The 25593-nt window shown below is 36.1% G+C and overlaps 2 protein-coding genes across 3 annotated transcripts in view; one reads left to right on the top strand and one right to left on the bottom strand.

Annotated features, from left to right (window-relative positions):
* The window catches only part of SAV1 (salvador family WW domain containing protein 1), a 31421-nt gene extending 27657 nt beyond the window's left edge, over positions 1-3764 (top strand). The window contains exon 5 of the mRNA XM_032344189.1: positions 2375-3764. Within this exon, the coding sequence (XP_032200080.1) occupies positions 2375-2576 (202 nt within the window). The 3' untranslated portion in view covers positions 2577-3764. The remainder of the gene's footprint in view (positions 1-2374) is intronic.
* Positions 3765-4275: 511 nt separating this feature from the next.
* The window catches only part of ATL1 (atlastin GTPase 1), a 67176-nt gene continuing 45858 nt past the window's right edge, over positions 4276-25593 (bottom strand). The window contains exons 7-14 of one of the 2 annotated variants that reach the window (XM_032344185.1): positions 20538-20630; positions 19327-19465; positions 12460-12587; positions 11313-11369; positions 10403-10474; positions 8472-8903; positions 7217-7231; positions 4276-5131 (exon numbers count right to left, since the gene is read on the bottom strand). In XM_032344185.1, coding sequence (XP_032200076.1) covers positions 5021-5131; positions 7217-7231; positions 8472-8903; positions 10403-10474; positions 11313-11369; positions 12460-12587; positions 19327-19465; positions 20538-20630 — 1047 coding nt within the window. In that variant the 3' untranslated portion in view covers positions 4276-5020. The remainder of the gene's footprint in view (positions 5132-7216; positions 7232-8471; positions 8904-10402; positions 10475-11312; positions 11370-12459; positions 12588-19326; positions 19466-20537; positions 20631-25593) is intronic. The other variant, XM_032344186.1, reaches the window with a different exon arrangement.

Below are 25593 nucleotides of genomic sequence, written 5' to 3'. Positions count from 1 at the left end.
GACCCTGAGATCATGACCTGGGCCCAAATCAAGAGTCTGATGACACTTAACCATCTGAGCCATCGAGGCGCCCCTACCTGTATATTTAAATGATAAGTGACTAAAAATTAAACCTGGGGAATCAGATGATTTGTCTAGTTAAGAGGAAAAGAATGGGAATTTTACATTTCTCCTAAAAAAGAAAACAAAACAAGCATATCAGGAAGTATTACATGAGAAGGGAAGTAATTCCGTAAAAATGGCAGGGGCAAGATTTTGGAAGGCACATGGGTACCTTTCATACTTTTCTCATCTGTGCCCTTCTAGAGCGTATTTTCTTCGTCCCAAAGGATTTTCTGTAATTTTCTGATTTTTTTGCTTCTACCCTTAATCCTATTTTTGATGCTAAGTGCTGTGCTTGGGAAGTGAGAAAATTGCCTGAAGCTTTTTTTTTTTCCTTTTTATAAAACTTGAATGCTTATACAGAATGATGTTCATATCTTAAAACAAGTATGATATTTACCAATTAATCTTCTCTCTTTTTCGTTGCTAGAAAGCACAGATGATAAATAAGCTTTAATTTTCTTATAGTTCAACTGGCATAAATTAAGCATTTTGAATCAGTTGACATTGCTGAAATGCCCATTAGCTATGGAATTCTGACTCTAGAGGATTAAGATTTTTTGCTAGGAATAAGGAACTTGTTTCAAACAAATAAGATCTTAAGCTGCATGAATAGCAGAGGTTCCAGGAAACAAAACTGTTACTTCATAAAGGCTCATTGAGTACTTCTTTTTTTTTTTTTTTAAAGATTTTATTTATTTGACAGACAGAGATCACAAGTAGGCAGAGAGGCAGGCAGAGAGAGGAGGAAGCAGGCTCTCCGCCGAGCAGAGAGCCCGATGTGGGGCTCGATCCCAGGACCCTGGGACCATGACCTGAGCCGAAGGCAGAGGCTTTAACCCACTGAGCCACCCAGGCGCCCCTCATTGAGTACTTCTTATGGCATCTCTAATTTATGTTGGAGTTTCTCACTAAAGAGAATATAAAGCTTTCTACCAAATATACCTATTAATAGGTTGTGGCACTTGAGTAATTAAGGGGGTAAATTTGGTATCCAACAAGATATATTTATCTTGTGGTCCTGCATATTGTGCTCCTGGTATTCTGGTTACATGTACCCAAGTTGTACAGAAATAGAAGTCAATGTGCCAGGCACAATCTGGCTGTTCATTGTTTGTTTACTCTTTCCCTTTTTAAAAAAAATTTTATAAAATATATTAGAGGATCCTTTTGGAATAAGATGTTAAATGAATTACCAAACAAAGGATCATGGGTAGGAAATACTATAAATGACTCTTAAAAATAAATTTACTAGAATGGGATTTGGGACCTTAAAGCTCCTGATTACATCTGTAATATTTCAGAAGGGCAGTTTCAATATCATACAGGTATATGACCTGCTGTCATTCAAGTTCTTTATCTAATCTCAGCATTCAAAACTATTACGCTGAAGTAATTTGGTCCATAACTCTGCCTTTTCATTTTTTGGTCACTGAACAGTTTTGCAAAAAATATATGGCCTCTTTAGATTTAGTTTTGTGATCTGTAAGATGGAAAAATTAGATCAGAGTTATGTCTTCAGGCCTTTCAGTTCAGAGTGTAAATTACTCCTTTTTGTTGCATACTTCCCTGTCAGTATGGGATCATCTTACCATTGAAGGAGGACTAAAAAGCCTTCTGAGATGTATGTAAATACAAGTGAGCGTGCGTCCTTCTCCACATACTTCTACAGTCTACTGACTCTCATTTTGAAAAGAACTTATTCTTCCCTTTCTGCTTGATTTTGTTGTAATAGTGTATATTCAACCTCAGGAAAAGAGCCCATGAATGATGATTCCTGTTCATTCCTCTTTTATTTAGTTCCTTGTCTGCAGTAGTGAACAGCATTCCTCAGAAAGTTTTGTCAACGCTAATAACACAAGTGACTTTGCCCATTTTTGTGTATTGTGTTTGGGGATAATAAGGTCTAAAGTATTCTTAACTTTCTGACAGTTAAACTTTAGGTGAACTTATGAATAAGCATAGAATATGTATTCTTTTAAAATTATAGAACCACAGTGGTTTGAAATCTGTGTTCATTGTTGTCTAATGTTAATATTACAATAATTGATATAGAAATTATTTTTTCAATTGAATGAAGTAGTATCAGCAGTTCTCTCCCTAAAAAAGTAGTATATTTAAGTAAGTTAACAACTCAGTTATTTTTAATTAAAGCTTTATGGTTTGTTTAGATATAATAAAATTGATCTTTATAAAAATAGATCAGTTTGTTGCTGTAAATACATATTTATGTATGTGTTGTGAACATATGCATGATTATGTTTTAAAACAGATATGACCACATTCTGAAGTGGGAACTCTTCCAGCTGGCTGACCTGGATACATACCAGGGAATGCTAAAGTTGCTTTTCATGAAAGAACTGGAACAGATTGTTAAAATGTATGAAGCCTACAGACAGGCTCTTCTCACAGAATTGGAAAACCGCAAGCAGAGACAGCAGTGGTATGCCCAACAACATGGCAAGAATTTTTAAGTTAATTTTTTAAAAATAAAATTTAAGTTTTGTAAGGGCTTTAAAATATTTTCTCAGATAAAAAACTGCAAACAAATACTTTGGTTAATAAAGGCAGCTTTTTGGAAATTATAAAATTCTAATTTTACATGTATTTTGTTATTAAAATTTTATTGAGCAAAAAAATTATCATTTTAAGAGCCAACACACCAAACACTTCTAAATGCTATATATTAGAAACTGCTTTGAATATTCTCAGTGGAGAAAAATGCAGCAAGAAATGTCTCATTATAACCAGCTATTAAATAGGAAATCATCACTTGGTAAACTTGTACAGTAGCAGTATCTTTAAAAAATGGAGAACCTATGCAGTTTTTAAAAAAAAAAAAAAAAAGATGTGTATTGCTTTCATGTGGAATAGTACCTGGAATCAGGTGGTTTAAATGTTACCATTGTGCAATTCAAAATACAAAATGGGATTTGGGACCTTAATTGTGATCAATGTAAGTATATAACGTATAGGGTTCCCTTCCAAAACAAAGAACCCCTTTAAAACGAGAACACATATTTTGGTATGAAAGGATAAAAGGCCCTTAATTTTTTAGGAACAAATACAGGCACTAAAGTCTTAGCTTATATGGGAAAGCTGTGTACAGCACTCAAAAGTTGCTGTCATTTCCTTACTTTTGACCGGGGCTCTTAACAGCATTTAGTAGCATGGCTCTAATGAGACAGTGGAGGGTTCCCAACAACGTACGGCACACTGCCATCCCAGCAGATGGGGTTGAGCTGCCAAAAATGACAATCAGGGATTCATTAAGAAATCTTGGTCATTAAATTGATTTTACGTATTTTTTATCTTCTAAGGATTTGTCACAGAACTTTAAAACCTACCATTTCCCTCCCACTTTTTTTTCTTTTAATAGTTAAGACATTGTTCATAATTAGTGCAGTACAATTGATGACAGAAAAATTTATGGCACTTTTAGCCTGTAGAATTCTGTGAATTTCAACACTATTTGAAGTAGCTCTTCAGTTACATTTACATGTATTGTAAATATGTAAATATATTTTTAGTTTAGGTAATCTTTGAAAGTACAGAGCACTCCCAGTTAGTTATCAGTGAGTTTGAATTCATAAAATGTTGAAAATGTTAAATGTTTGATTTTATATAACAAGCTTATTAAATATATTTTTGTGGAAACTAAATGCGTCATGTTTGAATCCATGTTTTTTACATAGTGTTCTAAATATCTGGTTTTTCCATTCATAAGGTCCAAAAGCAAAGGATGCAGTGTATAATGAAAGGATATTGAAAAATGAAAATAAGCTGGTAGAATTTTATCAGTTGGAAAAGTTATTTTTCAGAGCATGTAATCAAACTTTCTAGGATGTAAGCTTATATGTCTTATGAACTCTCACATACTCTTCTATCTTAATCATTCTTTCCTGTTACTTATTACCTTTGTATTACTGTTTAATTTAAACCTGGCTAAGCTATTCCTAAGGAAGTTAGAAATTACTATTTTAGAGCTCCCAGATTATAGAATGGCTGGTTTAAAAGAACTGAAAGGTACCAAAAAAGGGATTAGCGTATGCTGTTTCTTGAAGTGGAAACAGATTTGTAATGGTGTCAACACTGAAGAAAATGCATTTTTAATTTTAAAAAGAGAGATAAACCTTTATCATTCCATATCAGTACCTCCCAAACACTTCCAAATTCAGTAAGCATTTGTTTTTAATATTAGGAACCAGAGTAAACTTTAATAATAGTTCACATGTTAAAAGAATAAACCTATGAAGAATACATTTCTTTGTGTACCAAATGAAAAAATATACAATGCAGTGAAACTCAAGTACATATACAAAGTGATTTTTTTGTGTATTTTTGATCAAGAAGTTTATATTCTATATTAAATCATAATATAAAAGAAGCAGTATTTAGTTTTTGATAAAGCAACTGAAAAGCTCCCAAACGTCTTTAAAAATAAAAGCTTGTGGTATATATAAGATGATAGAGATTGAATCAAGCCTGTTGAGTCATTACGCTGTGCTTAAATGGATGACTATGTGAAATAATTTAAAAATTCTCCTGTAGAAATTAAATGAGCATACCCAAACATGGAGTAATATTACTACATGGTTTAATTATAACCCAGTAGTAGAATTTAGTAAATTCAAGCAGAACACATGTACTGTCATCATAGACAAACACTTTAAATTAAAACAGCATATTTGAAGACAAAATTAAGAAACCATACATGTTAACAAAAATGATACAACCATGCATACATACATCTGCTTATTAAACACCGAAGTAAAAGAACTAAACCATTTTGAAGTTTTCAGAGGAGCTTGGTATTTTACTCTGTCCTGATAGAAGCACTTTGAATGTTTGCATGGAGACTTAAAACTGAATATTTAACTGACAATTGGTCATGCACCTGTACTTCTAAAAATTTGGATTACATTTTCTTCTTTTCTGATTGCTCAGTAGATTCTGACTTCGGCGCAGGAAAAGCTTGATGATACAGATGTCTGTGGGTTGCTGCTGCACTGTAAAGCTTGTATAAAGCCTAGAGATACAAGAATCAAGATTATAAACACAGACGTAAAATTTTTCCTTTGAATGTAAATAGTTTATGGCACTATATAATTAGCATGCTAAACGTGGAATTTTTATATCATTAGCCTATTTAAGATATAAATTAATAGCTAAGAATCTTAGAACTCAAAACTATTTTCGCTTCCTCAATGTGTGTATGGATTGATCTTTGTGGCAAATAGTTTATTCTCAGACTACATTTCCTTTGACTTTGCACACCTTTTGGAGCAGGGCTTCCCAAACACTGTGCCCTAGGGATGTGTGAGAACTCATATCTTGATACCAGTTTTGGAGGAATTTAACTTCTGACTGCCAATAGCTACCTTATTACACAGACCACTTGCTATCTGGGCTTCCTTACAAGTTTTTCAGAATGGGACCCTTTTTCCCCCCCATTATTTCCTGATGCCAGTAAGTACATACGTTGCCCCTCCTCTTGCCACACTGGGATCATTCATTTAAACATTCTCTTCCCTTGTTTCCATTACTTGATTCGTATCTTAACAAAATGTTTTTCAGAAGTATCTCAGAAAGCCTTTTCTCATAAAGCTGTGATTGTTCTTTGTGTTGACAGTGTTTGAGTCATAGGAATTTTTATATATTACTTTACAAAAGTGTCCATAAATATTTTGGTCCTTTTCCCCCTCAAGATTGTCTCTTCTGGCTTTCATATATTGAACACTCAGTTAAAACCAGCTTTTCTGAGGTAATTCTGGAGTCTGTAAAGAGTCTGAATATTTTTAAAAGGTTGATATCCTTTAAATAGTAACCAATGCCCAGGAAATTCCATTGATTTTTATCTTTTTGAAGTCTTGATAGCTGTTTTCTTAAGTCTGAATAATACATACCATCATCAGTTCTGTGAATACACATTGATGTAACATGGTATTGCCCTAGCTGTATCATACTCCTAACATTCAACTTAGATTATTTTTACTTCTTTAATGAATTTGTTTTACTGAATTTTACATAAAATATTTCTCTATTGACTTGTATTAAATGTATCACTAGTATGGATTAGAGGACATACTCCAGTTGTATGTAACAGCAGAAACTGAGGAAAGAAGGGTGTGCTATCTCAGTAGCTGTTCGAGATCAGTTTTGCTTCCTGAAGATGACCAGAGTAACTCTACAGAGGTCAGTTTTCTTATGTAACAAAGGATTCTTTCCTCGTTTTGCCCATGTCCAGTAGGAGAAATGAACACCAATTTACAGGTCGTTCTGAGGAATGCTCAGAAAGTCACACTTCATACTGGCCTGGAACCTGCTTAACGTTGGTAAATGTAACTGTCATTCAAAAGCCTGAGTTAAAAACATCTAAAGGTTTGTAGCTCCACTTTGAGACTCTCTATGAATTAGGTTTTCTCAAGATTCATAACGCTATTTTTATCTCACTATGTAGTAGAGCAAAATGCACAATGTTGGAGCTTAAGAATTTTGGAATTTTTGGGACGCCTGGGTGGCTCAGTTGGTTAAGCAGCTGCCTTCAGCTCAGGTCATGATCCCAGCGTCCTGGGATCGAGTCCCACATCAGGCTCCTTGCTCAGCAGGGAGCCTGCTTCTCCCTCTGCCTCTGCCTGCCGTTCTGTCTGCCTGTGCTCGCTCTCTCTCTCTCTCTCTGATAAATAAATAAAATCTTAAAAAAAAAAAAAAAAAGAATTTTGGAATTTTCTACACATTCAAGAAATAAAACTTTTATAAAACAGGATATTCTTGATAATCAACTCTTATGTTTCATATGCAGATTATATCACATAAGATGTTGGGAATAAATAAAATATTTTAAAACCATATTAAAAATTCACAGCTAAAACTGTGAATCTTAGAAGAACAAAGGAGCAACTGTGCCCAAAGTTTGTTTTTTTTTTTTTAATTTAAGTTCAATTAATTAACATAATAGTGTATTACTAGTTTCAGAGGTAGAGGTCAGTGATTCATCAGTTGTATATAACACCCAGTACTCATTACATCACCAAAGATTTTCTAATCCATTAATGGCTAGTTGGTTTATAAAATAATAATGTTTCTAGCTCTCAATTAAAAAAAATTAACTCACCTCATTTGTACTTCCCTGTGGCAAAGGCAGTTTAAAAGGGAAAAAAGAAAAGTATATATCCTGTGTCATTAATAGCATTATGATAATTCAACTTTGTTTACAGTATTTCTGAGTATTTAAGAACAAATACTCCTACACATTTTTTCAGTTCAGATTACATATTGTATCTGAATCTTTCAAAGAACCCAATTCTATATTCCTCAGAGGGTTCAGCATCATATTCTAGGAAGGCTTTGGGATTTACCTCAAATAGCCCTTCTTTAGTCTTCTAAGGTTGAGGAGCTATTTGAGACAGTGGCTCAGAGGATCCAGTTTTTAATTCATGCTTTACCCACAGTGCTACCATTAGTTTATCTTAACTAGATTCTTCAAAGACATATGGTAAATTCATTAGTTAAAATTCCATTCTAAAGAGTATACATAGGTATAAATGCTTGGGGAATTGTAGCTATTACTTGCCACCTGCACAATATAAGTTGAAAAGTCTTACCTCCAAAAGTTTATGAAGAATCTCAATTTTAGCTTCACTAAAATGCCCCTAAATTTTCATGATGTAACTGAAGACACTTCCAGAATGACAGTGAGTTCATTATCGTTCTAGGTGTGTTTATAATTGTCTTCCCTATCCATCAATTATTTGAACAACGGACCGCAGTGACCCTGACTATAGGCTGTGGTTAACCGAAACACAAAAGACAACTAGCCCATGAGCAGCTGATCCAGAGGTTGACCTGGACTCGTGCTATGGCCGGTATAAACGCCTACTTCAAATAGAGACAATCTGAAATAATCAGATCTTGCTTTTTAGGAGTTTATACTAAAAGAGCTAGTGATACAACCACTTAATGCTAGTGGTTCACATACATCCCCTTCCAAAACCAACATGAATCAAATGATCGGTTGTAAGTACAAAGTAATTTAACACATAAACAAGTCGTACTCCACTCAGTAAAAACTCAGCTGTGCTTTCTCACACTTCTCTTTAACAGCTTTAACTTTTAGGATAAATAAAAGTAGAAAGCAAAACTGTCTAATCCACATATATTTGAAAACACTGAAATGTTAACTGGAAATCGGTTATGTAGGACTTCACATATCGTATTATAGTTAGTCGTTTGTATCTGGCCATCTTGACAGCTTCTAAAGCTCTTGAAGACGGGCCCAAGTCAGGTTCACCTGTTCAGTTCTGACATCTAACATTGTGTTTAGTACACAGTGTGCTGCAATCAGTTGAAGAGGATAAAAGTATTCTTACCTGGTCCCACAAGGCTGCAGCCACCTGGTCTATTACAGCCCCCAGCTCTCGGTATTCTCCAGAGTAGCGGATGTATGCCCAGGTGCACAAGGTGATCAGAGTCAGTCCCATTATCATATTGCATAGGCTAGCTATTATGTCCAAACCAATGAATCCAGTCACACCAGCAATCACGTACGTGATAAAGATGACAACAAACAGTGTGGCTGGGGTACGAGCTGCGTGGAAGATATTTTTGCTATCATTGTGCTTGATATACTGGATGTAAAGTTCATCTATTTCACTCTCCAACTGTTGAAGGTAACGCCGGCTAAATTCCTCCCCACCCATCTTCTTCACCCCTCGAAAAAGCTTCACAGATTCTTCCTTAAGCTCCAAATGTTTGGCCTGTAGGTCATTAGGTGCCAGAAATGGTTTGTCACCACCACAGATCTGTATCAGATAGAGAGAAGTGCCGTTAATGCCATGCAGAATAAAATTAGCAACTGTACCACAATCTTCCACTTAGCTAGTTGAATTTGTTCGAACACAATAATCAGAAGGAGTTTACATATATGTTTTGTCAGCCCACATCTTTGCACAGTCCATATCAGGCATGACCGTAAGTGGAACCAGTATTTTATAGATGACTTATATAAAGCCATTCTTAATTTTTATTTTCTTTTTGACCTGGGAAAGAATATCCAAGACTTAATCCAAGTTCCTCAAGATGAAAAGGCATGATTCAAAGTGAACTGCAAACTGAGTGCATTCACAGAATGAACCCCAAATCAAATTACTTATATACAAGATCCTCTGGGAAATTTATTGTAACTATACTAAAGTATTTTTGGCCAATGAGGTTTAATTTAATAGCAGTGCTATAAAACTCCAAAAAAATAAAATTAGGAAAAACATGTTCGTTGGCAGTTTCACTGATTGTGTTTGAATGGAGCCCTTTCACAATATATTCTTCAAGAGACTAAATGAAAGCATATTCAATGTTCTTGGACTAGGTTTTCAGTTTTTTCCAAAGTTACAAGGGAAATGTCAGATACCCATACCTTTCACTTTGGTTATTTGAGATTTAACTTACATAAAGCATACTCTCATTCTAGTTACCCTTTACTTATGTTGTGAACACCATTCCATAAACTGTATTACCCTTGACTCTTAAGACCACCAGTTTTGGATGTAATTTATAATATATAACACTTTCAGGAGAAAACCCTATCATATTAGTAGATTTGTACAATAATTATTAGATGCATCCTAATTCAGAACATTAAAAAGAGGAAAAGCAGTATGTAGAAGTATTAGCCCTTGAAGTCTAATTTCTTTTTTTCCTAATGGGTTTCTTGGTTTTGTTTTCTGTTTTTGAGAGAGAGTGTGTTCTGCGGGGGTTGGGGAGGTGGGGGAGGTGGGGAGAGGGCCAGAGGGAGGAGGAGGAGAGAGAATCTTAAGCAGGCTCCATGCCCAGCACAGAGCCCAACTTGGGGCTCCATCTCACAACCCTGAGATCATGACCTGAGTCAAAACCAAGAGTCAGATGCTTAAGCAATTGTGCCACCCAGGCAACCTAATGGGTTTTCAGAGTTAAGACAGAAATACTGAAATTGTTGCATGAAGGGAGGTGTAGCAAGAGGGTAGCACATGTTATTTTAGTCACTAGAGCTTATAAATAGTGGGAAGATGTGGCCAAAAAAAAAAAAAGTAATATAGAGGGAACACACTTAAAATATGTTTTAAATTGTGCATACATAGTGTTCCTTTCCTAAAAAATACTTTATGCAATAAATAGAAATGTGATATACATAAGCTGAGAAAGAGTAAGTCAAAGCCACTTCTTTGCATTTGCAGCGTAATTTGGAAGGAAAAAAAAAAAGAATGAGCTCATGGAAGAAATACCGATTTTACTTAAAACACAATTTAAAATATTATTTAATTCTTACCTCTTCCATCTTTTTGTTGTATGTATCCTTGGCAGTTGCCACGGCGGCTAAATTGTTAGCTTCTGCTGTGGCCTTTGAACAAAGTACAAAGTATAATGTAAAATGGAATTCATATTTATTAAACCTTCACAGGCAATTCTCATTTCTGAGTATCATGTGTAAGAAATGTACAAGAACACAAGGTCATGAAATAATTTGAAGTACTGAAGTATTTCCACTACATTTTAAAAAATTTATAAAATTAAAATTTTGAAATACATAAAATGGTAGTCCATAGTTATAAAAATGAATTTTCATTTGGAAGATTTTTTTCCTCTTAAATATTTTTAAGCCTCTCACCAAATTGGGGGGGGGGGGTCTATAAACCTAAACACATGGGAAATAATTCACAGTACATTTGTGTGTACTAATACATAGACATGTCTTAAGTTTAAGGACTGATACTGATAGTACAATGTATCACTGATAAAAAAAATGAACTATTAAGAACTTAAAGAAATTTTTTAATAAGTAAGGAAAAAGCTAGATTCTCCTTTCTTAAATGTTTATTTGTAGAGACCACTGGTTTTAAAACCTGGACCTGCTTTTCTACTCGGTACATGTATGAACCTAAGCCACAGTGTGAGTCTGTTTTTTAAACCAGTTTTGTACAAAGAAAATGAAAGCTGTGTTAAAAAGTGTCAGCACAAGTGAAGCTCCTCTATGTATATACAAAAGTGTTTAGCTGAACACACAAACAGTAGTTAACAGAAAAAATAATCTCCCAATAAATATTCCAATATTTTTATTTGCTAATTTTTGATGGCCAGATTGGAGCGTATCTCTAGTCTAGCAGAGCATAAAGCTAAAGAAAGCTTAGCTTTAGTGACAAGTATATTTTAAAATGTTATGCCTCCTGATTAGTAAGTACCTGTAACATGGATTTGGGATGTGGCAATTCTTCACCTTGATAGATCTTTATATAGGCCTTAAAAAAAAAAAAAGGGAAAAAAAAGAGACTCATGTTCAAGGAATTCCATTCAATATTTTTCCAATTCTGCTTAATTGTTTTCTAAGGTCTAAGGTCTTGCCAGTTTGGGAAACTATTATCTTTCTCATTTTAAATCCACCTCCCCTTTCTTAGTTGTTCCTTTTTCCTGAAGTGCCCTTTCCACACAACAATTCTTGCCAACCTTACCTTTCTTTAAAGGCTTAATTCATTGCCACCTCCTCTAAAACTTTCTCACATCCCTCTGCTAGGAGTAACCTTTCTTTTGCAGTCACTCATAGCCATTTGTACCTGCTGAAGTCTTAAGATTTATGGAAGAGATTTCTGTAAGAGTCCTTAATCTCCCACTAAATTCTAAGCTCCTCCATAATGTTAGGCACAGTAAGAATTCAAACTTTAGTAGATAAATAACATGTCATTTATTGTGAAGAGTGAAGAAGATAAATAATCACACAGGAGGTATGTGACAGTATTTTAAATTACAAAATTGTGAATTTTAAAAGTTGGTATTTTGGTCCTTGGGGCATCAATCTACAAATTAGTTTGGTAGCTGAAATTCCCCCACTATATGTGGCTGGTTTAAAAAAGCCAGTTTAAAAAAAAAAAAAAAACCAGTATTCAGTGCTACCTAAAATAAACAAGTAAATGCAAATTTAAAATAATTCCACTTCAAATCAGTCCTTAATGCAGAGAGAGAAATTGTGGAAGAATTTTCTCCAATAGGAAGGCAAAGTATAGCCCCTTGGAGAACATCTTCAGAATGAAAGTAAAATTCTATATAGCTCATAACTGAAGACTACTATATGTTATGGATCTTGAGCAACACCTTCTCCCCCAGCAACAAAAAATAGACTTTTCCAATGCCTAGATATATTCATACTCCAAAATATATTTCTCTCAAGATAAAGTTTTCTTTAAAATTTTAATTTCATTAGACTCCTCTTGGGAGTCTAATGATTTTTTTATTCTTATATATTCCTCATAACTTTGCCCCCATATTACAGAGTCTAAAATTTGTTTCAAGTAGGAATTGCATTCTAAAACAATGCTCTAGAAATGAGAGTGATACCTTGAAGTACTCCACCAGACCTCGGCAGGTGATTTTGTTCCCATTGATCTCTTTAATATCTAGGCTCTCAGGACTAAGTAGCCAAGGAATGAGTATTTTCAAGTTTTTGATGAATTCATCATCTATTTCTACAAGTAAAAGCACATTCATCATTATTTTAAAAATCCAATTCGGTCCTCCATGCCATACAACAAAACATCCTTTGATTTCCTCCATTTCTTCCCCAGTGATAAAGCCTTCACTCACTTTCCCATCATCTAAATAAACAACTCTTGCAGCCCACCATTCTTGGGTCAGTGATCCTCCTTGCCTAAACTTCTACTGCTAGTCTTCAGTTCAATTACATATTTACTTATCCTCCACCCATAAAATAGCTTTCTTGATGTTAAATGTTAAGCAAATATCTTAAACCCTATTCACGTAACCAGTATTCTGTACTTAAGTTTGTTGGTGGTTTTATAAACGGGGAAAAGGCCAGATACTTACTTATTCCCTCCAGAAAATGTATACCAAAATTGCTGTTTTTAGTGTACCCACCTTACAAAAAGTGTATAGAACTGGGTAAGGTGTAACTAGAACTCAAGTTCAGAAGGATAGTGATGGTGATGCCACCTCTGGTGGTGAAACTCACCAGTAGAAATTAACATGGCAAGAGTAGGCCATGGAGACAATCGGAGGATGTCCGAGTTCTTCCCCTATCATGTTTAGGACAACTGATTACACATTCCCATGGTATAGCATTAGGTTTAAGCTTCGCTTTACATATGTAGTAAAGTAACAGAAAATGCATCTTCAGAGGAGTCTTTTGAACACAGTGATAATTTCTGAAATCATTATTTCAAAAGACGCAGAAAAATACACCTACATAAAAAGCAAGGTATGTCCTAAAAGTAGTAAAGGCCTATAATGTTTAAAAATCTCAGTTTCAGCAGAGTCACTGAGTTTTCAGGCTTTGGAATTGGTGGTTTCTGACGTTTTAAGGATAAAGATTCAAACCATATGATTATGTGTGTTTGCATTTTCCTTGCTTGCTATTACAACCTGACTATACACTGAAATACCAGTTTACATAAGAATTCTTATTTCTCTTCTTTCCTTGCTGCTTTTATGAGATGTACAAGCATAATGCTGGAAACCCTTCAAGACTTATTTTACTTCACATTTTGTACACCTTTGAAATTTTAGTGCTCATCTTTTATGAGTACTTGTATAGTTTACTCAAATGTATTTTGCTGTTTGCATTGTACGAATTTTTTTAAAGATTAATTAATTAATTAATTAATTTGACAGACAGATCACAGGTAGGCAGAGAGGCAGGCAGAGAGAAGAAGGGAAGCAGGCTCCCCGCTGAGCAGAGAGCCTGATGTGGGGCTCTATCCCAGGACCCTGGGATCACGACCTGAGCCGAAGGCAGAGGCTTTAACCCACTGAGCCACCCAGGCGCCCCCGCATTGTACCAATTTTTACTGATAATTTTGCTTTGTATTATATTTCCATTTATTCAGATTTATTGTTGTGGGGTTTGCTCTCTAGTTAGCAACATTTGCTAATAGTACCGGTGTTTGTATGATGTTACCACCGTCTGTGTTGTGTTTTGCTGCCTGCTGCGTATCTGTGTACACTGCTACCATTAGGTTTCTTTTTTGCAATATGACTTTATGTGTTTTTTGTAGACTATTACTACATATCTAGAACATCTCAAATCTTCCTGCATTTCTGTATAAAACAAAAACCTTTCTCATTATAAAACAACCTCAAGTAACGTGATGCCCCCAGTTTTGTTTTTGTTCTTCAACATTTCCTCAGCGATTCAGGGTCTTTTCTGATTCCATACAAATTTTAGGATTATTTGCTCCAGCTCTTTGAAAAATACCGGTGGAGTTTTGATCAGAATGGCATTAAAAGTATAGACTGCTCTAGGCAGTAGAGACATTTTAACAATGTTTATTCTTCCGATCCAAGAGCATGGAATGGTCTTCCATCTTTTTGTGTCTTCTTCAATTTCTTTCATGAGTGTTCTGTAGTTCCTCGAGTACAGACCCTTTACCTCTTTGGTTAGGTTTATTCCCAGGTATCTTATGGTTCTTGGTGCTATAGTAAATAGAATTGATTCTCTAATATCCCTTTCTGTATTTTCATTGTTAGTGTATAAGAAAGCCACTGATTTCTGTACATTGACTTTGTATCCTGCCACATTACTGAATTGCTGTATGAGTTCTAGTAGTTTGGGGGGTGGAGTCTTTTGGGTTTTCCATATAAAGAATCATGTCATCTGCGAAGAGAGAGAGTTTGACTTCTTCATTGCCAATTTGGATACCTTTTATTTCTCTTTGTTTTCTGATTGCTGTTGCTAGAACTTCTAATACTATGTTGAACAAGAGTGGTGAAAGTGGGCATGTGATCACCAAGACAGCATGGTACTGGCATAAAAACAGACACATAGACCAGTGGAACAAAGTAGAGAGCCCAGATATGGACCCTCAACTCTACGGTCAAATAATCTTCGACAAAACAGGAAAAAATATACAGTGGAAAAAAGACAGTCTCTTCAATAAATGGTGCTGGGAAAACTGGACAGCTATATGTAGAAGAATGAAACTCGACCATTCTCTTACACCATACACAGAGATAAACTCAAAATGGATAAAAGACCTCAACGTGAGACAGGAATCCATCAGAATCCTAGAGGAGAACATAGGCAGTAACCTCTTCGATATCAGCCACAGCAACTTCTTTCAAGATATGTCTCCAAAGGCAAAGGAAACAAAAGCAAAAATGAACTTTTGGGACTTCATCAAGATCAAAAGCTTCTGCACAGCAAAGGAAACAGTCAACAAAACGAAGAGGCAACCCATGGAATGGGAGAAGATATTTGCAAATGACAGTAAGACAAAAGGTTGATATCCAGGATCTATAAAGAACTCCTCAAACTCAACACACACACAACAGACAATCATATAAAAAAAAAATGGGCAGAAGATATGAGCAGACACTTCTCCAATGAAGACATACAAATGGCTATCAGACACATGAAAAAATGTTCATCATCACTAGCCATCAGGGAGATTTGAATTAAAACCACATTGAGATACCACCTTACACCATTTAGAATGGCCAAAATTAGCAAGACAGGAAACAACATGTGTTGGAGAGGATGTGGAGAAAGGGGAACCCTCTTACACTGTTGGTTGGAATGCAAGTTGGTGCAGTCACTTTGGAGAACAGTGTGGAGATTCGTCAAGAAATTAAAAATAGAGCTTCCCTATGACCCTGCAATTGCACTACTGGGTATTTACCCCAAAGATACAGATGTAGTGAAAAGAAGGGTCATCTGTACCCTAATGTTCATAGCAGCAATGGCCACGGTCGCCAAACTGTGGAAAGAACCAAGATGCCCTTCAACGGATGAATGGATAAGGAAGATATGGTCCATATACACTATGGAGTATTATGCCTCCATCAGAAAGGATGAATACCTAACTTTTGTAGCAACGTGGACGGGACTGGAAGAGATTATGCTGAGTGAAATAAGTCAAGCAGAGAGAGTCAATTATCATATGGTTTCACTTATTTGTGGAGCATAACAAATAACATGGAGGACAAGGGGAGATGGAGAGGAGAAGGGAGTTGAGGGAAATTGGAAGGGGAGGTGAACCATGAGAGACTATGGACTCTGAAAAACAATCTGAGGGTTTTGAAGGGGCGGTGGGGGGGAGAGGTTGGGGGAACCAGGTGGTAGGTATTAGGGAGGGCACCGATTGCATGGAGCACTGGGTGTGGTGAAAAAATAATGAATACTGTTACGCTGAAAAGAAAAAAATTTAAAAAATAAATAAATAAAATCCTCAAAATCACTTCCATGTATTACATGTATTTCAATTCCACCCCCATTCCCTTATAAAATTGGAATGGAATAAGATACACCTGGGTGTCTAATGCAGCAGCAAATGTGGTAATGATCATTAAAGTAACAAGCATATAATCACATATTTGGATTAAAAATGTGTCCTGAAGATGGCATGAGCCACGGTCTTGGTTCTCACTGAGACTATTCCAATTTTGGATTCAGAAAGCACAAACCAGAGATTCCTAGCATACACAGGTGGTGAGCTCTTGCTAACGGTATTAGTCAACACCGTAAACACATGACCCAGAACACCTGCAGACCATTTCAGTTTACGGAGGCACACTAACTAGCTCTGGGCCTTTGCAAGAATGCAAATAAATATGTGTGGGCAGATGATTATTCGGGGTGATGTTCTGTTTCCATCATCTCTTCAATCATTTTTGCCACAAGAGTCCGACTTTGCCAGGAATCCAGGGGCTGGGCCAAAGTGGTTATCTGTCACAATCACTGGGGACGTGATAACGTACTTTATAAGAACTCTGCCTGCAGATGCACTGGTGCAGGACTGCCGTGTAATCACCCAGGGAAGATGCTTTCTCGGGATTACCTTCATTAGAAACACCTTTTTAAAAATAATTACCTTGCAGTGGTGTTTGGATCTGCTTCCTGAAGTCTAACTGAAGCTGCTAAGGATGTATCGCCACAATTTATGGTGTGGTCACTTGTCATTCTACATGGGGGACTAAACACAGAGCAACCTCAAAAAGGAAGGTAACTCCTTGTTAATTAGAAGATTTACTAAGCTAAGAGAGGTATTCAGTGGGCACTTAGAAAGAGCTGGTTGAATGGAGTATGAACAAACCTGATCCTCGCGATTTCCCATGTGGGATGTTGTTAAATTAATAGCAGTTAATTGGAATCATGGTAGTATATGTTTCATATAATATGGGAAATGGCATGATAATTTCAATGATGTGAAGGACCATGAACAATATAGTAATTATAACAATTACAAATATAGGTAGTGAGCTAGAAAGTTATTCCTATAAGTTTATGAAAGAATATGTGAGAATTACCAATGAAAAGTTTTTGCACAATTGTTTATTCAGAGACATTTCTTCCCTAGAGGGTTCAGATGTCAACCCTCTGGAATACAGCATAGCCAATGGACAAGACATCCTGGACAGAGACCACATCAACTTACAAGTTTCAGAGTGGGCTGGAAAAACAACATGGATAGGTGACTCTCAGAACTGCCCTAGGAGAAACTGAGGCTGAGATGAACACTTTGGCACACATAAATTCAGCAGGAGTCCTATGAAGCCTCATCAAAATGCATCTTTGATGGGCACCTGAAGCTGCTTTTCATTTCTTTTTCTCTCAGGCTAGCCACTTTGGTAAACTGATAATTTTGGGATGCCTATAGAGCAACTGTGTGGGTTAATATATGTGTAGACATGTGAGTAAAATTTGATGGGAAACAAATCTATTAAAAGATGAAGTTCTTTATCTCTGTGATTTGTCTTAAACTCTCTCCCTCAGCTCTTTCCCTCCACCATGTATCAGTTAATTTAAGAACTGTCGCTGAATACCACAAGAATGGAACAAGCCAGAGTACTCTTCTGTCCCAATAAAGGGCTCTTGTTGAAAGCCTGCCCCTCCCCTGCCTGTTTATGACTCCCCAACTCCAGAGAAGAAAGAGGGGCCTTGTGGGAGCCCTCTCTTTACATCATTTATTCAAATGAAGGCATTAGGTAACGATACAGTTTCAAGAAGTCTGTGCTCTTCGGAGGACTGAATTTCATAAGTGATAGTGAAATGACAGAACCCTGCAGTTCTTGCATTAATGTGTACTTACTGCTATCTGTTCTGTTATATAAAGATAATTTAAAACATGTACAGAAATAATGCTAATGACTGAGAAATGTGGGATTCTATTTATGATACTGTCATAGTTAAATGGAAGGTATCTTGAGTATAAATGCCATGGACACGGGGCAGTGGTGGGGGGTGGTGGGGAATAGGTTTGCTTTTCAAACTCGCCAGTTCCATTAAGGTGGACACATATTATGTTGTCCTTTCTTAAGAGGAATTTTAAAGTCCTTTGAGAAGAGTTCTGCTGAAAAGCTTGCAGCGTCACTCTCTCACCAACCCTGGCACAGGGCAGAAAGGCCACAGTAAATAAATGTCTAAGCTCAGTGGCATGTATATTCAATGCCAGGCTTATAAGTATAAAAGTCAGAAATGTCTTTGTACTACTTTGTATTAATCACAAAGCAAATATCTAAAGACCCAGTGATTATTTATTAGGAAATACTTGTATTTCCTCAGACCCCTACGTCCACCCCACCCCATCCCACCCCTTTTTCTAAAAAGTTGAGTTGCTTTGGAATCTTAAAATGTTAGTAATGCCTCTGTTAGGCAAGCAACTACTATCATCATACACTGTCTCAAGAACATTCTAGGGCTTTTGGGTTTTTCAGAAATGGGTCCTCATTCAGAAGAGGATTTCATTTTTAGTGAAGCTTTTAATAATTTATAATTAAATTCTTCAGTAACATTTTTAAAGAGCTTGAATTCAGAACTATGCAATGTTTCTTTTGATCTCTAATTATATAACTTATAACAATAATTATATAATTTAAAGCATTCAGATAATATAGACATCTACTTTTCTCCTCTAATGTAAATAAGGAAAATTTAACAGGAAGACTTTAAGGAGCATTTCTCAATGCACAGAAGTGAGCAGGAACCTCGGTGAAGAGGGGAGAGTCACTGCCTCCCAGGTGAAAACAGGATCTTGCCCGTTTTCTCCGTGTGTATATTAAGTACCCATAGATCCCATAGTTCACCAAGGAGGAGTTCTAGTACCAGCCCAGGATTCCCAGTTCTCTCGACAATTTTCAGCCATCAGCCTCACATAAGTGGATAATCCAAATGAGCAGCTATAAGCCCAATAGAAAAAATGACAATTTTATAAGCAGGATAAGTAATGTAAACATACTCATTAAAAGACAAACCTTTCAGTTTTCCATCAAAGTTTGGATTGGTAGCTACTTTTAAGCCAGGATGAGGTAGCAGAAAACAGGAAATTTTGGTGAAACAGGAATGGATGTGTTTTCGAACATTCTGTAGTTCTTCGTGCTGGTTCCCTGAGACCTGCAGTAAATCATTCTAAAGTTTAAACTACTTTCATCATAATTGAATTCCAAGAGAATTCTGTGACATCTATTTGCTACAGTTGTCTGGTCCCACAGTGATAAAAATGACATGACAGGGCTGATACTAAAGAAAAAATAAAGTCTTGGGTAAACGGCCATATCTAAATATAGCATACCTATGGCATTATTATTAGAATTAACAAATGTTTACCCTTATGCTAACTCAGATGGGCCTTCCCACTTTTTAGTACAAATTAGTGGGGTTTTATTCTAGCTAGTTCTTAAAATTCCAATTTTAATTTGAAGTACTCATAAGAAACATGAATAGATCATAAGATATTCCTACCTTCTTTTCAGGAGATACTCAAGACAGCCTCTTGTCACCTGGTAGGTATACATTTAGATTCTAGAAAGGCATCTGAATAGTTGGGTATTTATAAGCTAAACTGTCCCTGTTTTTTCAAATGTATTTGACAGTTAATAGTACAACTACTTAAAAATAATTATAAACCTAAAAAGACAAGATAAGAGATCCTGACTATCATGAAACCTTATTTAATCTTGATTAAAACTTTTTTCTTAATAGTTACTTGTTGTGGTATCTGTCCAATGTAAACAATTCATTCAATATTGAACTATCCTGACACTGAAAATGGAGAATCCTCTAATTTCACTTTCTGTGAACCATTAGCAAAATGTTCTAAGACTGACTTTGGGAATTTCAAAATGAGATATTTTCTGTTAAATTGACTTTTAAACCTCTACTAAAACATGAATCCAGATATTTGTACTGTCAGTCTTGAATGGATTTAATTATTCTAATTAAAAGATTTATCTTGGAATAAGTCGGTGTTTTGTAGATTATCTACACAAGAATTACCTGTGTCATAATTATTGATAATATTTAAAGCTATAACTCTGAAAGTATGTATTAAATATCAATCTTTGTAGAGACAATAGAAGGGTCAAATAAGATTGTATCTAATAAGTATCCATTCTGCAAATCATTCAACAAAAGTAATTCTAGATTACTACTGGTGAAATTTCATGCACCTTAATATCTAACCAACCTTGAGGCGTTTTTCCAAGAATTTGGAGCCACCTTCAGCTCCATATGAAAATTCGTATGGAAAGCTCCAGTCCCGAACAAGAAATATCAGACTCTAAGAAACAATAAGAAGAAAGGATTGATGAGGGGACTTTTAATGGCCTCCCTGAGCTTTATACTGAAACCAATTAAATGTATTATTATCATTTGAATAGTGTTCTACACCACACTGTGGAATTGTGAAAGCAAACATAAAACCTTTGAAAGTTTCTGAGCAATCTATTCCCTAGGAACCAATCTTCCTGTTCCCACTAAGTAAAAACAGAAAGCTGCCCCAAAACTGACTGTATTCACACACACAGCCATTCAGCCAGTTTGAGGGCACCTCTGTCTCTCATCTCTTGGTGGCATGCATTCATCTTGGCAATTTGGGGACAGCTTTTTATGAAGACTCGAGTTTTATTTGAGGAGAGTTTTATCATCCCTTTAAGTATTTTTCCTCTATTACAGTTGTCCCATTCTCTTCCTCAGGGGCTCTCAGTGTATATATACATGGTATGGATGGGTAAGAATCCAGGTTTAGTGGGGCCCAAAGCTTATACAATCCGTTGGGGGGAGGGCTCAATAGGAAAATGAATACACAATTGAGCTTCAAAGGGAATATTTATTTAGAATGAGAGAAATAACCAATTACAAATTTTTTTAAAAGCTGACAAATACACAAACACACAAACACAAATCCAGAAAAAAAAAAACAACAACTAACATACCTTTGTAATAGTTTTTTTTTCCCTACTGTTTGGCTGCAAATGATTTGATCACTTCATTGCATGATGATTTTGAAATAATCTATTAGAAAGTTATTTCTGTCTGTCCTCTAACAAGGCCACATTCTTTATCACAAACAATTATTATTGATAGTTCAGAAATGTTTCTGTTTCATAACTTATTTGTAATGCCATGTACATTTTTAGTTTCCTCATCCATTAAGTATGATGCTAATAGAACCCACCTCACAGGACTACCGAGACATGCATAAGGCCTCTCTGGAAGGTGCCTACACAGAGTTAGTGCTGTGTTGGCTATGGGAGTTTTATTTTAATGGTCACATATTTTAGCTAATGGATAGACCATAGTTTATTTTGCCATTACTAGATGTTTTTCAGTTTTTCTATTATTCTAAGAATGCACTGATAAACATCCTTGAAGCTGAATATTTGTTCACATCCAGACTGGATTTTATCAAGGACTGTGTTTCCAAAATTAGAATAATCATCAGAATCGTTTGGAAGACTTTTAAAAAGTATAGAATTCTTGGGCCTCACCCCCGACCTTTTGAAACCAAAGTAACAGCCGCTTTCCTTGAACAGCTTATTATATGCCAACCACAATGCCAGGAATTACACACATGATATTTCACGCATTCCTGCAACAGCCAAGAGATAGGTTATAATTTATGATTCTTTTCAGAAGAGATAATCTAAAAAGCCCCACCACCTGACATTAAGTGACTTGGCCAAAGGCACAGAGAGATGGCACAGCTAGCATTTAAACCCGGGCGATCTCAAAACCCCTGCGGCACGGCTCAACAGGAACATCACACATGCGTTGTAGTTTACAACCTGGGCTCTGACAAAAGCATGCTTTTTATTTTTTAAACATTTATTTACTTTAGAGAGAGTGAAAGAGTGAGAGAGAGAGAGAGCATGAGTGGGAGGGGCAGAGGAAGAGGAGAGAGATTCCCAAGTAGGCTCTGTGCTGAGCATGGAGCCAGACGTGGGGCTTAATCTCAGGACCCTGAGATCACCACCTGAGCTGAAACCAAGAGTTGAGCACTTAACTGACTGCGCCACCCTGGCGCCCCTAAAGGCATGCTTTGATATGCTTAAGACATACTGCAAATTTTAGTTTTGGAAGAAAAGTAGGACTTGGAGGGAAAAAAATCAGTAGTTTTTATGAAATTAGCGATCTTTAAATGATCTTTCTAAAAGTTTTATACCTTCTGAGCTTCTAACTGAATATTTTATTCTTGCTTATTAAAATGTGTTGATTTTTTAAAAGATTTTGTTTATTTATTTGAGAGTGAGAGCACAAGGGGGGAGAGAAGCAGACTGAGCACTGAGCAGGGAGCCCAATGTGGGGCTCAAACCCAGGACCCTGAAATCTTGACCCAAGTCAAAGTCAGACACCCAACTGACGGAACCACCCAGGCCCTTTTGCTGATATGTCTCTTAATTCTCTTTTTTTCTCTCTTAATTCTCTCTCTCTCTCTCTCTCTCTTTTTTTTAAGATTTTATTTATTTATTTGACAGACAGAGATCACAAGTAAGCAGAGAGGCTGGCAGAGAGAGAGAGAGGAGGAAGCAGGCTCCCCGCTGAGCAGAGAGCCTGATGCAGGGCTCGATCCCAGGACTCTGAGATCATGACCTGAGCTGAAGGCAGAGGCTTTAACCCACTGAGCCACCCAGGCGCCCCACTCTTAATTCTCTTTTAATCTCTGGGTTCTTCCTCCATTTCTTCTTTCCCCTTACAGTTTATCTACTAAAGAACCTAGGACTTTGACCTGTAAAAATTCCCATAACCTGGACCTTGCTGACTGCATATTCACAAGCAGTTCAGCATGCTCTCTGTCCTCTGGATTTCCTGTAAATTGGCAGCTGGGTACAGAGCCTTGATCTCAGGTCATAATTTTTTGGCGGAGTGCTCTTCTATCAGGAGGCACAGAGTTTCTGATTATCAGTCCTTTGGTGAAATTATAACATCTTTGCTTATCTAAAGTTCATTCACCAGTAGCTTTCTCATTAAGGGCTCATAAAAACAATATTCTTTGCATTCTTATGTGTTGATAAGTTTGTGACCTATTGTAGCAGTTGTGACTTTCTATTTGAAAGTCAGTTTTGCTGAAAATAAAATCCTTGGCTCACAGCTTCTCTCCCGAAGCCAGGCGGCACTTCTTGGTTTGCATCATGGATTTTTAAATTTTTTTATTTTATTTTACTTTTGTTTACTGTGTGTGTGTGTGGTGGGTATTTGTGCATTTTTGTGGGGAAAGGAGTGATTCTTATGGAGAGGAGAGTTTCAAAATACCACTAGGGCACCTGGCTGGCTAGTTGGAACAGCATGTGACTCCTAAAATTGGGGGGCTGTGAGTTTGAGCCCCACTTCGGGTATAGACATTACTTAAAAATAAAGTCTTAAAAAAAATAAAATGCCTTTATCCACTATATTAAACAGTCTGCTGTCTTTAACAGAGGCCCATTTATGTCAAAATGAAACATAATAATTTGTATTCAGAACATTTCTACCTAAATGTTTCAAAATAACATATTTTTGAAAACAGAGCTTAGCTAAGAAGTAATTTTTGCAAAATAGAGGTTCACGAACCAAGATAAATGAAACCAAGTATGTGGATTTGGCTGTATTTTGCATTTTTCATGGGGAATTTGGTTGGTCTTTTTCACTGGGCATCTTCCTAAGTTGGTATAATAAGGACCATATGAGATGGAGAGGAGAAGGGAGTTGAGGGAAAATTGGAAGGGGAGGTAAACCATGAGAGACTATGGACTCTGAAAAACAATCTGAGGGTTTTGAAGGGGCGGGGGGTGGGAGGTTGGGGGAACCAGGTGGTGGGTATTAGAGAGGGCACAGATTGCATGGAGCACAGGGTGTGGTGCAAAAACAATGAATACTGTTACGCTGAAAAGAAATAAAAAAATAATAAAATAAATAAAATAAAATAAACTGAGAAAAAAAGTCCTTAGCCTTTCACATAGTTTCCCGTGGTTAAAATCTTAATAAAGCTGTTTTCAAAAAAAAAAAAAAAAAAAAAAGGACCATATGTAGCATAGGATCAAATATCAAGTCTTATCTTCTAAAATCATTAATCTATATTCTATCTATCCATCTATCTACAGTATCAAATTCCCAAGTTCCTTGCCTAACGCTCCCATCCAGAGATGTGCTGGTAAACTGGCTCTCCCAGAAGAACAAAATGCCTTGATTTTGTAGCATTTGACCATTTCTGTGGTATAAATATGCCCACCATCGCTGATCCAAGCTACTAGCAATTTAATAGTTGGCTTATATAATTCCCAAACATTTACTAATTAGTTCTCATGAACTGGTATAAACCAGCTATGGCACACCTACTGTCCCCATCCCCTCCCAAGATAATTTGTCTACTTTATATTAAAAATGCACAGAATTCTATGAATCTCAGTCCATATGTCAAAGTCATCAGTTTTTCCACAATGCTGAATCTTGATTTGTTCATACATACGGGAAGAGATAAAAATCAAAAATATAAATTACCCTAATTTGCTCAGATGAAAATATTTCAAGTCACAAATACTTCTTTAACGAATTAATCCCAGTCTGCAAATGTGGCAAATGATGGGATCCATGCTGTCCATATCCCACCAGTGATCACATATAGTTTTTTAATCATCAGAAAATTATAACCCTTGTTAACTTCCCTTTGGGGGCTATATCCTTCAGGAAGTTATTCAAAAGGAGTGTTATAGCACTACTATGAGTGAGAGTGAAAAACAGAAAAAATCCAAATGCTCAACAACAGGAAAATGGCTACTCAAATTACGGCATATTAATATAACATATTAATGGCTATTAATATTATATATACACAGAATATATAAATACATGTGTTAATTGTGCCAGAATAAAAACTTATATGAAATAATGCAACATAACATTATGTTATTAGCAACATAATGCTAAATGTATGACCACATCCATTACAAATATGTGAAAAAAAACTCCCAAGCTCTCAGTAACAGACTAACTGTTCTACAGCCTTGTAGCAAGTAAATGACTGAACTGGTTTTTAACCACTTAATCAATTTCAGTTCTAATTTCAGTTTCAGAAAACAACTGCACACAGTTTAGAACTTGTTTTAAAGCCATCTAAGTACAACTCACTTCAATCAATAGCCCATTGAATGTCTACCCATGTGTGACAGATTCATACTTTAAAAGTCAGCTAAGTAGTGAAAGACTCACTCCAGAAGATTCACTAAGGCTGATGTCAATCCATTTCTCCCCTCCGTAGCCAACAAAAA

The sequence above is a fragment of the Mustela erminea genome, chromosome 5, assembly GCF_009829155.1.
Source record: "Mustela erminea isolate mMusErm1 chromosome 5, mMusErm1.Pri, whole genome shotgun sequence".
Lineage (NCBI taxonomy): Eukaryota > Metazoa > Chordata > Mammalia > Carnivora > Mustelidae > Mustela > Mustela erminea.
Note: the sequence above shows the minus strand (reverse complement) of the source record. Positions and strands in the feature narration are given on the sequence as shown.